Source organism: Mytilus galloprovincialis, chromosome 9 (genome assembly GCF_965363235.1).
Source record: "Mytilus galloprovincialis chromosome 9, xbMytGall1.hap1.1, whole genome shotgun sequence".
Taxonomy (NCBI): Eukaryota; Metazoa; Mollusca; class Bivalvia; order Mytilida; family Mytilidae; genus Mytilus; species Mytilus galloprovincialis.
In genome coordinates, this window is record NC_134846.1 from 75,400,934 (window position 1) to 75,415,922 (window position 14,989).

At 31.7% G+C, this 14,989-nt stretch overlaps 1 protein-coding gene across 3 annotated transcripts in view; it reads left to right on the plus strand.

Moving 5' to 3' along the window:
• Positions 1-6,373: 6,373 nt before the first annotated feature.
• Positions 6,374-14,989, plus strand: part of LOC143045950 (netrin receptor UNC5C-like) — an 82,818-nt gene continuing 74,202 nt past the window's right edge. For all 3 annotated transcript variants that reach the window (XM_076218806.1, XM_076218807.1, XM_076218808.1), the window contains exon 1: positions 6,374-6,809. In XM_076218806.1, coding sequence (XP_076074921.1) covers positions 6,737-6,809 — 73 coding nt within the window. In that variant the 5' untranslated portion in view covers positions 6,374-6,736. The remainder of the gene's footprint in view (positions 6,810-14,989) is intronic.

The window sequence follows — 14,989 nt, forward strand, 5'->3', positions numbered from 1 at the left end:
TCAACCAAACTTCATCGGTCCTGTTTACGACTTCTACCCGACTGCTATCCGATTGTACACGATTTTAACCCGACCATTCACGACTCCTTAATAACTCAAACCCGACCACTTATTGAATGCATATTCGATAATTCCGACCAATTCACGATCTCTACACGATCTTTACTCGACTAGCTAGGCCAAATCAACTAAACTCGATCTCAGTCCGATCTCGACCAGACTAGATCGATTTGGTCGTATAGAGGTCGTAGGGATGGTCGGGTATGTACAATTTCAGTATAAAAACATCTGATTTTTTTTTATATCACCCGCTGCAGCGGAGGAGGCATTAAGTGTTACCCATGTCCGTTCGTGAGTACGTATACATACGTCCCAACAATTATAGTTTCCGTTCTATAATTTTATTTTGCCTCAACCAAATTTGATGAATCGCATACCATAAAACACAGATCAAGTGCAAATTTAGGTGGTGTCACTTTAATCATTCTTGAGTAATGACTCTTTATAACGTTATATGCACGCTGGTGCATTATCTGTGTCCAATGGACACGTTCTCCGTTTATTTGGTTAGATTCAGTAGTTCACAGAAGGTCTGAGTAAAAATTTACATTTAGTATATCTACATGGAAATAAAGCAGTTTGATTGTTTGGCAAGGTGGTTAGGGCCCAGATAGACAGGTTAATAGCTGTGACGGAGCTTGAAGAGCGCGTAGAAAACAATAAAAAATGGGTAGAAAGCAAATTAAAGGGTGCCGAAAATCTAGATATGTAATAGTAATCACAAAAATACTTAACTCCGAGGAAAATTTAAAACGGAAAGTTCCTAATCAAATGGCAAAATCAAAAGTATGAGAGACTTGTAGGAGCTGAACAAAGAGTACCCCAATGGTTATAAAAACTTCTTGAAAGCAGAGAAGGACGTTCACTTGTTATAGGAGTTTTACTGCTCTTTTCTTCAAAATGAGATTTGTCGATGGATAAGTACTGATGTAAGATAGCAATCTTCATAAATATTACCACCCCCTTTTCCTTGCTTTCTTACAAATTGAGCCTACTGTTTGTGTCATATATGTGCATTAGTATGCAATCAGTATTTTTCATAGATCTGATACCCAGTAGTTGAATGGTTCGAGATATTTATTTTGGGTGTTTCCATGGCAACAACGTGCCTTTTTTTACTAATAATATTGCAAAAAGGGGGACAAAGATGTCACATATTTTCCCAAAATTTGACCATAAATAGAATTTCAATCCCCTTGAGGTGCCTGTGAGTATGGACTTTCCGATTGGAGTTTCCTCTGAGTTCAGTTTTTTTGTGATTTTACTTTTTTCTAAAATGTTTACATATATCTATCACGGATTCAAATAAAAATCATTTGTCTTTCGTCTAATTTTTTTAATAAAATTGTATCAAAAAGCGTATGAATAAAAGTGTTTGTAAAGATTCGACCGTACGGTGACATATAGTTTTTAATTTCTGTATCATTTGGTGTCTTCTGGAGAGTTGTCTCATTGGCAATTATACCACATCTTCTTATTTTTATACTACAAAAATTTCTGGACATACAGAAAATACGGACAGTCAAACAAAAAAAGCCCATCAAACAGCTAAAATATTATATTGATGTTCTTATATACTAACTTCGTATAATTAGTCATCAGCTGTCTAATAATGTATTTTAATGCATAAGTACTTTCATATTTTGAAAAAATCCTCTAGGGCCAAAATGCAGAATCTACTTCCTTTGTTTTTAGTTTTTTTATGTTGTGTTATGTTCAATTCTGTTTGTCTTCTCGTCGGCATTATTTTTTCGCTATGGCTGTGTCGGTTTGGCCTTTGGGTTTGATTGTTCTTTTGGTATCTGTGGTCTCTCTTTTAAAATTTTACACCTCCTTGCAAAAGTACAGACGCGTACTGTTCATGGAGGAATTTGTGTACAGTTAAAAATAAATAGTGACAAAATTATGAGAGTTAATGAGAGCTGCACACATTTTTAGAGAATCATGATACTCGTGTATGGCCGAGTAGAGATCGAAGAGTTATCGAATGTGGTCGCGTAGAGATCGGGTATTGGTCGAGTTGGTCTGGGATGAAAAAAAAATATAGAAGTCGAAACGATCATGAAGCGATCAGGCATTGGTGAGTTAATCTTGACCACACATCGTACAGGTTGTCATTGATCGGGAAATGATCGGATATGAGTCGATCAAAGATCGAAATGATCCAGTACTTAACGGTAAACTATTTGTATTCCGACCAAACTCTCTACACGATCCGCTACTCGACGAATTCTCGATCTCTTCTCGAGTGACTGGCTTCTCGATCCTTACTCGAATGTTTTTGGCATGTCAAAAACTTTCGGGTAGAAAGTCAGATCGATGACGACCAAGGTAGACCACCCCGAACATTCTTGTCGATTGAGACAGACCAGTCTCCTGATCGCTTAATTTGTCTTGATCGAGATTGATCGAGTTGGTCTGATCGGCAGTGTGAACATAGCATTATATATCATGTACTGTATTACGACGCTAGATTAAAACTGACAAGGAAAGGTAACACCCGGCCACCGAAAGCTTTATTTTAGTGAAGCCAAGGTGGTCGAGTGGTATAGCGCGCCGGATACAGTGCAGGCGATTTGGTGTCACGATATCTCAGTAGCATGAGTTCGAATCCCGGCGATAGAAGAACAAACAAATTGTGAAAGCAAATTTACAGATCTAACATTGTTAGGTTGATGTTTAAACGGGTTGTACATATATATATATATATGTGTGTGTGTGTATGTGTGAAGCCCAGGTGGTCGTGTGGTCTAGCGGGACGGCTACAGTGCAGGCGATTTGGTGTCACGATATCTCAGTAGCATGGGTTCAAATCCCGGCGAGGGAAGAACAAAGAATGTGCGAAAGCAAATTTACAGATCTAACATTGTTGGGTTGATGTTTAGACGAGTATGTATATATATACAAACGAGTCTAAATTGAAAACTACGTTCAAACCTATGATTGCGTTGGATAAAAACCGCAATTTTTATACGTGTGCATGTAAAACAAAGTTCGTTGTAGAAGGGTCTAAATACAGCACAGACAACATTTTCCAAAAGACCAAAAAGGTGAAAAAGTATATTTAAACAAAACGCATTTGACTAACAGGTCGAACAACTGATGTTCTTAAACCCTGCAGACTGCCATTGGCGATTGCCAAATAAAACTGATCACGAGATGTAACTAAATGGATCTTGATATAAATTTAATACTAAACAGAAAACGATAAACTTGTGGCCAAGTTTTTATGCCACAAACACAAGGTGTCAATATTTTTTTGGTACACCAGATCTAGATTTCGACAATATATGTCTCTTCAGTGACGTTAGGGATCGAACCGGTATTTGGAAGGCCATATAATTTACCCTCAATTTCAGATAGATTCTTGATTTTAAGAGTCAATATAGGATGAACGGATCATACAAACCGGAGGGAAAATATGATACAAGCCCAAACGAAAAAATATAAACGATCGAGTCTAAATTGAAAACTACGTTCAAACCTATGATTGCGTTGGATTAAAACCGCAATTTTTATACGTGTGCATGTAAAACAAATTTAGTATATATATATATATATATGTATACAAAGTACGGTCTTCAACATGGAGCCTTTGCTCACACTGAACAGCAAGCTATTAAGGCCCCCAAAATGAATAGTGTTAAACCATTCAAAGAGGAAAACCAACGAAACGATTGGTCTATATATATATATATATATATATATATATATATATATATATATATATATATATATATATATATATATATATATATAAAACAAAACAAAAAAACAAAAAAACAGAACAAAAAATACGTATAAAGGTTTAAATGTTTTAAATAACATTTGCCAACCTTAACGCCAACCTGAAGGAAACATAACAACATACAAAGAAACACTATAAAATATCAATTGAAATGGCTTAACTCAATCAAAAGACATATTTACAAAAACAAGTAAACATACACTGAACAAATAAATTTGATCTATGACAACTACAGCCTTGAACAAAAGGATGTTGAAAATAGGCGCATTGCATTTGCGCTAATTTTTACAAAACCCAATCTTTCAATCTTTCATTTGCGCCGCAATATCCCAGGTTATATTTCATTTGCGCAACAATAAAAAACATACGCACACGAAAGTTTTGATATGCATTGCTACCTCGTAAATAAGATTTTGTTTAGAGTATTCCCCTGTGGTAACGCAGTAGGTTCATATACACATTTCAGATATAAAAATGAGAGTCACTTGGGTTTCAATCTATATGATCTATATATATAGTGTTCATATGTTTGAGCTAGCACGGTGTCAAGATTGACATTGTCAATTCTGAGACAAACAAGCTGTTCGTTTTCTCAATAGGATTGTTTCGTATATTTCTTGTCTGGGCTGTTTCTATAGCCACCTAAAGCGTATGTTTTTTTCTTCTTACTTTTTTAAGGCTATAATTGCTCACGTCACTTCATTTGAACTTTGCTGGAAAGTTGTCTCATTGGCAATTATACCACATTATGTAGAGGAAACAAGTCTGTATTTTTTTTTATGACCATACATATTGGTTATCCATTGTACATCCGTTGCTTACAAGTCTTATATCAGAAAAAACGTTTGGTTCTACTCCCGTGTATATGACTTTCTTTACAATTTATGATCTTGTTAATTTATAACAGAACTGTGTTTAAACATTATTTTAAAAAGTTTATTATGAAGAACGTATCAGTATATATAGTGTTTTCACTATGGTTACGATGATTTATTTCAGAGGAATATGTTTTATTGTGAAATCAAAGCCTGTGTTTTAAAGTTATTGTTAAAAGTCTTAAAGCTTTGAATAAAACTATTTTTATTTTATTAACCACTATTATTGGCGCAAAGAAAATGTTTTATTTTGACGCAAATGAAAGATTATTTTGGTGCAAAGGAAGTGTTTTGTTTCGACGCAAATGAAATATTGTTTGTGGCGCAAACGAACGATTATTATGGGGCAAATGAAATGCCAATTGACACTAAAGCAAAGCACCGTGTTTAATAAAAATTAGTGCAATTATACGGGAACGGTTGGGTAAATTCATTCCCATAAAGTGTTGGAATCGCTTGTCTAATAATATGTGAAAATATATTGAAATAATTGGTGAAGATAAACATTAAATAAGTGAAAAATTTATTTCTCTATATTATTCAGGTAATAAAAAATCCTGAATTGAAAAAAAATAGACAGATAGAAAAAATAAACAAATTTATAATGATAAACAAATAAATACATCAGAAATAAAATCAGAAAAATACAAAAATAATTTCTGTAAGTCATGAAATATATTATTATTATATTTATTCCCAGATCACTGAAATATGTAAAAAAATAAATGGATTTTTAGGGATATTTGGTACGGTTGTTGTATTTATAAAAGAATATGTAGAATGTTAGTTATTTCTTACAAATTTTAATATCCAAATCCCGTCTATTTCTCACGGGAAACCGTTAGTAAAAAATCTAAAAATATTTCAGACAGTCTGATCATAAATATTTAAATTCAGACTACTTTTACAACATTGTACCTTAATTTGTAATTAACAAAATTGTTTGAAATTCTCAAATGACTCGGTCTGTTTAACTTTTACTGCCTTCGCCCTAATTGAAGATGAGACACTGTGCAAAATAAAAATGTCTCCCTTTCCCCTTGGAAAAGTTTGAGTAAAAGTTACTAATTGATAACAAAATTCTGCCAAAATTGGACATTATTACCTGTCGTCTGCTAATTGAATTAACATGTCTGGAATTCGTCGTATATCATCCTTGTCGTAGTTTTATTGCCTATCATTACTCATCTATGATTTGTCCAAATTAATAAGATTATCAACGAAAATTTGATTATTTTTATCTTTCCGCTTTATTCGGATTTTTACCTACATTATATATATATTCATAATAAAGTAAAACAGAATTTGCAGAAAACAACAATTAAAAAAGTTTTTAAGGGAAAATTCATTAAAATATTGTTTTCTTTTAAATTTTAAATCGATATTTCATTTATATTAGTCATAAATGTATTGTTTATTTTTTAAATTTTAAATTATTCTGTTTGATCAAATTATTGTTTTGCATACATAATAATAATAAGCATGTAATTTATTCAACGGTACTTTACAGCGGTATTGTTACAATTATTCCGTCTGTCAATAAACATTTATTTATGAACTCCGCCCAAAGTAATGTCATCAATTTATTGTGAGATTGGGCGTGTGATTTTTGTATTTCACTTACCAATCAGATTAAACTGTTGATACAACTCCGCCCATTGCGTTCGTTTTGATACCAACATGAATACACTTTTCAATCGGTTGTAAGATTATCTGTAAGCAAAGTCAACAGAGTTGAATATGATATGCATATTTCTGTTTTGCAGGATCAAAGGATTCTGATGCTTCGTACCTGAAAACTGCATCGATTTGCACTAGTCTAAAATCAATTATTAAAGGATGTGCATTCGTAAATAGTGAAACACGTGCTTAGAAAAAAGGAAAGAATTCATTGCAGGACGAAGTGTGATTAATGTTTACAAAGTTTGTTCCTGGATTTTACTTTTTAAAAAGTTAACATGGATGTATAAAAGAATATTATTTATGGCAAAAAAGTTTTGATAGTACATGAGAGTTTTGATAGTTCATGAGAAATGTGTATTCGATAAATTAGATGACAAGAATAACAATGTTTACATTATCAGGATTAATATTAGTGACAGTTGTACACTGTGTAATTGGGACAGGTAAGAACTACATTTCTTTTATTTTGCTTCTATTTATTATTATGAATGTTTATAGCATTGGATATAATTGTTAATAATCATCAATGATAATTCCTTGGATGACAATTGCAAGGGCTATTGAGATTTCAAAATCCTCTTATAGGCATGTGCCGTTTGTGTATAGGCAATTGTTCAAGTGCCTCTTAATAACTCTCTATTGAGTAACAATTTATTTAGGAAATTCTGTAATATTACCGAGAAAGTATCGGATTAGGACTAATTTGTATGGATTATTACAGATCCTTGTCCGTATGGACTCCACTTTTCTATTAAATACTAGTGTTTTGAAGTCCTACCGACTGTGGTACCCCCGAAGTGGATTAACGGATCAAAAGAGTTAAAAGAGGGAAGCCATCAATTGCTAATAATTGTTACAAGTACAACATTTGTTATATTGTAAATAAGGTTTCCTTCATACACGTTTACACAATCTCAGTTTAAGTGTACAAAACTTTGTTCTCAATATTTTAGTTTTTATCATCACATTTGACATTTTAAGCTTATCAAACAAATAAATTGACTTTTCCACCTTTAGTTGCTTTTAGTTTATTAAATTACTTTATTTAATGTTAACAAATCATTTGGAAAATAATAAAAGTCGGAAAATACAAATATTAATCAATTTGATCAATTGAATTAAACAGAATAAGTATCTAATGATTTACCAGTTAATACCTTTATAATGAATTTAGCAGTGAATTACTAATAGAATTTCCTTTTTACTAAATGAATATTATAACACTGTTTTCCAAACACTTATCCCTTAATAAATATATAAGAGAATCAATAGAGCTGATGAGACTTTGTCAATATTAACCCAACACTATTATTTTTAGCTTTATGTCATGAAATTTATTGCAGAGGAACTTATCAAATATTTTGTTTAATGATATTAATACACGAAAAATTGATTTTTGTCTTCAATAATCAATTTCCGTTTTTTACACCTGAGGGTTTTGTATGAGTTTTGAGTTTAGGATATAATCAGTAAATTGAGAAGACAGCATGTCTTCAATCTGTCCATAATTATTGTTTAAGTACTGTCATTGACAAAGAAAATAAGGTATAATTATTTACCTATCACATGTAGGTAATGACCCTGGGGCACGAAAAAACATTACTCCATCAAAATAAACAAAGGAAGTAAAAGTGTTGTTTTGCAAGTTCTTCTAACTTGTCATTTGTACTAACATTATGCCTTCTTTAATATGCCAACTAATTTTCCATCCATATTCAATTTAAAAAATATCCTTCTTGGTAAAAGATTAGATCTTGTAAAACAAATTTGCTCAGCTTCATCCATCTTTTAAAAGATTTTTATGACTTAACATTTCAACAACCTACATTAAAATAGAATACAGATATATGTATATTTACATAAAATTTATGATTTACTTCATTTTCTGTCAGACTAGAATATAATTTACAAAAAATGCACTATTCTGTTGATACACGAAACTTTTCTAGCCTGCACAAACACAGGATATTTGAGTTAGGTCTAATGGTCTCAGCTTGTTTGAAGATAAATAAATTATGAAATGTTGTGATAAATGTTTGGGTTATAATGCACCACATGGCTTTCTGGTGATAGGAGTGATTAAGGTAATGGTAAATGCAAGTCTTGTTCAATTTTGTGAATTTACTAGGGGGTATGTTTGTAATTATGTCGTGATCTGCAATGTCTGGTTGCAGCTCACCAGGATGTCATATCTCGTATAAATATTGCTACATTTGCCAAACATATTAAACTGCATTAAGCTTCTTGTAATTGGGAAAGTTTTATTTTGGCTTTGCATCTCATAACTGAAAATTTGCCAGATGTGATTTAAAAAGAACAAAAGAGAAATAACTAGTTGGACTAATGGCCCTTGGTAACTAAATGTACTAAGTGAGGTGCCTGTTAGTATTTTATGAAAAAATCTAAAAGTTTGATAAACATTTCACAATCGTGGGCCATGAAAGTACTTTTTGTAGACTTCAATTTTCTAAATAATCCTATGTAAGCAACTTTTTACCCAAGTTTAATGATTTTAAAATTTACATTAACACTTTGAAGCGGGGCTTAGGGAATGATTTGAAAAAAAATAAAAAGTAGATCTTTGCAGGTGCTCGATCCCGAAAATCCAAGTTTAATCCAGGTATCCTGGCAAAGTAAAGGATGTGACAATCTAAATCACTGTCATATACCTACTGAGATGTTTGCTGGTCATTAAGTTGTCAGGACCCATTATGTGACCGTATGTACGGTAGACTTTTCTGTGATAAAGACAGAATACTTGATATGATTTTAGTGAGGACATGTATTATTGAGTGACGAAGGTTATCTGTTTTCAATGTTTAGATACTGCCAACCACTTTAATAGTTTGTGAAGGTTTTTATTAAGTGATATGAAAAGAAAAACCTATTTATCCTTGCATGCTGTCAAACTGTATTTTACCTGTAAATTACTTATGAGAGCCCAGGTGGGTAACAGGAGGGGTTCTGAGTTAGAATATTGATGAGTAGAAAACATGCGATTTTGTATGCATGATCTCATGAACTTGATGAAATATTTTGAAACTTGATATGAAACATATGTTAAAATTTCTTTCTTGAACAAATCAGGTGAAATCATGTTTGAAAGAATTAACATTACCACCTACTGTTCATTCCAGGTTCAAACCAGCTGTATAAAACGGAAAAATATTGACCTCAAATATTTCTGTCCTGTGAGTTAAGGACATTTTCTGCCCAGCTGTGGCGATATTTTAAAGGTCTCCAAATATTTACTGTTAGGATCCCATCTTATTGTGTCTATTCATTGAGTTATTTATTTTTTTAGAGATTTTATTGTAGTGACCATGTTTATTTGATGAGATTTTCTATATTGTCCATAAGGTTATAGCCATTGTGGTTGATCTGTTATATTAGTTGTATTGTTGACTTAACTCAAGAAGGTATTGAGCATTTAACAATGGACATGTGAAAATGTAAATATTATACATGTGTTAATTGATTATGACAACAGTTTCTAGTTTTCTGCAAACTTGATTTGCATCTAATTTCTTGACTGACTGGATTATTCAATCATACCAGTGCAATAAGGGGAGATAACTCATTCAAAATTATAATCCTGTTATGAATCCTTCATCAGAAACATTTTTCCTGTTGACTTCAATTTGTAGTTTTGACATTTAAATTAACATGAAAGCTGGAACAGTGATAAGTTCACATATTTAAAATATCATTTGTATGGAAATGAAAAATGTTTGACTGTAAGTTGTGTTTGTTATGTATTTTGAAAGTGATTGATTGTAATGTTGGCAGTGTTGACCTTACAATGATGTAAATTGCTGGCTAATTTGTATAGTGATAAGACAACCAGTTGACATTCCCCAGTTACCAGTATGCTAAATGGCAGTAAATCACCATTTTATCTTAAACATTCAAACTTTTTTGCTTTAAATGTTTGATTTGGAACACATACGATTTTAGATACACAGTTTGATATAAATGTTCCCATTATAGAATTGATATATATTTTAAGCCTATTCTATATCTGATCATGGAAGTATTATATTGACAGGAACTACAACGATTTATTAGCACTTATTTATAACCCGGGGAGCTCTGTAGAAAAGATATGGAAACTGACTAATTAGTATGTTATCGTTAATAGCCCTTTGTGACCATGTGCGATGCCGCCGTCCTAAACTGACCAGACATACTTCTTATCATCACGTGGTTTTTATTGCGAAAGGTTATCTCTAATACCTGTCGGAAAACCCCTTTGTTTATTTCAATCTCGTCTGTGGTCTTTCGAAATTATTCAATTTTTCAAAACAAATCGACTGATTTACAAAACAAGAAAATCGGACGAGAACTTTGAATACTACAACGTTTTGAAATAGTGAGTGACAATATTTCATTAGTTTGTGGGTTAAGTTTAAATCGTAATTAAGGTGTGTTCCGGTTACCGCCGGTTAAAAATAAATATATTTGATAAAAATAAATACTGTGAAGTTTCGAGTAATCTATATAGTTAAGGTACTGGATAATCCTGGAAAGTAGAAATTTCCAGTTTAAAATACGAAAATTAATCGAACAAGATTAGTACCAACATCAACAAAATACAGCAGAAGAAAACAGAGATCTCACTTCGTTGTGTAGCTATTTATATAATGTTGGTTAATATCTTTTTAATTGTGAATATAAAAACTTCATGTCTACCCGCAATTGAAAGACCTTTCCGATCATATAAAGCCATGGTCAGTATTTTATCATTTGAACATGTATGACTATGCCAATACTAGCCAAGATTTAAAAAAAGTCTTATGACCCGAGTATTGTTTTCTCACAAGGACAAATCTTAAAGTTATCAACTTTTACTGTGAATCTAATGCTTAATATATTCACTTAAAAAACAAGGTTTAATATCTATATCAAAAACTGAAACTGAAACTGTTTTACAGTGCACTTAACATATACATGTCCATGAAATCAGAATTCAGGGATGTATATTTGGCAGTCAGGATATTTCATATATAATTATATACGTAAAGCCTTATTTAACATGGTGTTATACCAACCCTGGATTTGGAGTAAGTCTTATAATTGTTCTATAATCAAATTGTCTTTTTTTAAATCTTGATTAAATCGGCTCAATTTTCAATATGTACAGTCCCGAATATGAATGAAATACATGCCACTGGACGTAAGACAAACAACTTTCAATCACAACTTATGATGTGCTTTTTCTACCCTTCAACCCTTTAAAACAAATCTAATATAGTCTTTTTTGTCAACAGATATGGTAAATAATGGACCATAACTGTCGTTTATGTGGAACTACAGAAAAGAGAACTGCTCACCACCTACCATACGAAAAATCAAAATATGCTAGCGACATAAAACTCTCACTAAACATTCATATTCAAAATGATCCAAGTGATTTTCCAAAATTTATTTGTATTAGTTGTCAATCTAAGCTGTATTTATGGAGAAAAAAATCAACAAAAGCAAGAAAGCTAACATAAATATACAGATAGCAGACTTCAGCCATTTGTGTCATCAAACCAGAACATGGGAAGATACTGAAACTTGCGATATATATTACATATAGTGCAATTTCTACCGAAAAAATTTAATCAATAAAAATTGGGCATTTATTCAATAAATTTGGTACAAATTTCCATCGTCAATGTGTTTTTCTAACATGATTAATGATGACTCGCATTAATCCATCAATCACTCAATCGGCACAGTTAGGTAACGGAATCTGCCGAGGTTTGCCGATTGCTGTTTCCTAAGAATTTATCACAACTTTCGATTTCTTCGTTTATTTCCGTAATCCCGAAAGCAACCCGGAGAGACAATATTGTAGGGCACCACACGCTGGTATGTAAATAACGTGCCATGTTTCAAGCTAATTAACATGTCATTAAATTGGTCGCGGCATCGCAGATGAAACGTTTGAAGTCGGGTCGTAGTAGTTCCTGTCAATATAATACTTCCATGATCTGATATAATAATATCCCTTAAAATATTTTTTGAAATTAAAAATAAAATGCATTTTGAGGATGTTGACACAGAAATTTGGTAACCTCGTTTTAGTCCTGAAAAATATAAAATTAAAATGGGAACACTCCAAATTCTGTAAGGACCTCAGAGCACCCATTATTGATTAAGGGCTTATTAAGCTGAATCTAATTAGAATATCCCTTCTGTATTTACAAGTACTACACACAGGATGAATGCAAATTGATAGAGGCTAGACGTCAATACTATAGTGATAGGTTTTCATAGTTATTACTGTTAGTTGTAAATTATATAATTTCAAGTCTGTTACTCCATGAATAAATACCTTGTTTTGTCAAATCAGTTTTGTTTTTATTTATAAAGAATAAGAATTGGCCTTCAAGTTACATAAATATGCTGGCACCAGATGCTTATAAGTCTTAAAGATTGAATAATTGATTTAGAAAATTGCACTGAAAGTAACCTGATCGGTGTTCCATAAACTAATAGTATTTACATTGATAAAACAGTTTATGTCAATTGGTTCAGGATTAAACCACACTATATAAACAGGGCCATATTTTCTGTACCCACACATCATATTTATTTTGTCATAATTCACTTTTAAGGAATTTATTGCACGAATTAAGTGGTTTTTGGAATAGGATAATCACAGCTCTGTAGGAGAAGTTTTCTATCTTCTCTTTGAAGATTGTAAAATTATCTTATGTTTACAAGAGATAGAATTGCCTTTGTAAGTCTGTTATAACATTTTCCAACATCTTTGATGGGAAATAAAGTCATGTGATATTTTCATGTTTGAATAATTCAACAAACAATATGGATCAATTAGTCATTTTGTTGTTGAAGTGACTTTTTTAAAGATGAAAAAAAGCTAAATTACTCCGAAACAAAAAGGCATTCTGAAAATTTTCTTCAGACTGACAGTGAAGTGAGTTTTATAAAAATGAAAAAAAAAGCTAAATTATTTTATAACAAAATTTTATTCTGAAATTATAGGTTATAGTTATTAGTCCCACCCTGGTTTGGTAATGAGTCCATTGGGAACTGAGATTCCAATTAAAATAAAATACCAGTATTCCCCAAACGTAAGCAATTGTTGCATGTGGATTGTTGGCATGTATTAAGTACAAAGGGAACATGTAACTGTTACATAAGCATATTTCCCATTGGAGGTTTAATAATTTTCTCATCACCTGAAAATGCCCTCCTGTTTTTTCTGTTATTATTTTACTGTTTTTAAGAATCTAATCAGTTTTGTAATCATAATTTTAAGATTTGAATATTGATGAATTATAATAGATTAAGAATACAGTTATTGTGTTTATTAGGATATAAATCAATTTTGATGCATGTTCATTAGCAGGTGTGTGTACATAAGACTGTTGTTAAAGACCCTGAGTGATACAAGAAGTTTGGGTCAAACTGATTATTGCCCTTTAATTATGCTAAAAACCACTAGTCTTTTTAAATTTAAACAGCTTTTATGGTTATGTTTTTGACACAGGTGTACATTTTGTTAAATATATTGATCCACAATATTCTGTGTTTGTTCAGTCATAAACTAATCTAACATAGTAATTTTCTTTGCTTGGTAGATTCGCTCAGGTCTTATGGATGTGCTCTTTTGTATGCTGTAATAATAGCTTTCATGTGAATACTTTTTAATTTCAAATGATAGTTTTCAAGTTCTTTTCTAGCTTGTTTTAAATGAAGATATAAAAATGTCACAACAGCAACTGTTTCTCACTTTGCTGTCAGTCCGCGAAAGTATTTCAGTTGAATTATTGCCGATATAACTATTGTGATTCAATATCAACGAAGCTTTTTCGCTACAAAAGGCTTTCATGTCACATTATTTTTTAGCAGTTCAGTTTCTTCAGATGCAAGCGGAAAGAAATAATGTTTTCCTTTAGCGGTAATTGTGTATAAATGGATTGATCTACATATTAGATTGTAAAAAAGTGATTGTTTATTATCTCTCCTCTGATGGCTCTGCTAGAATATTGCAGCATCCCGTTGAAAATTGTGTAGAAATGGTTGTTAAGAAGCAGTTACAGTATCATGACTCATTGAACAAGTTCATTTTGCTCCTTCCAATGATTTTATTTAATCGAGTTACACAATCATCCCAGGGGAAATAAATTTTATAATGTTTAACAGTTTTGTATCTTTAAGATATGAAACCAATCATATATCCTATTTTACTTTGTTTGGTCATGCTTAAAACTTTTGCACTAGGATCAAGATTGCAAAGTCTGTAATTCCTCAAGTTGATAAGACAGTTGAAAATTGATATAGATTTTCAATTTTAGAGATCAAATTGAAAATTTTTATCAATTGAAAATATATACTTTAAAATTGATGAATAATATGATACAGGTAAAAAATGAATCTAAAAGAAGATAAATATTATAGATATGCAAAAAAGAGTTACATGTTGTATTTCTTTTACTGCATAATTTTTAATTCCAATTTTAAGAACAGCTGTTTCTTCACAAGGAGATTAGTATTTTGACCATTCATTCCTGACATTGATCACAGGTGTAAACTGGACTAGTAATACCCATTCTTCTACCCACAAAACTGTACCACCCATCTCATTAACTATTCTTTGACCATG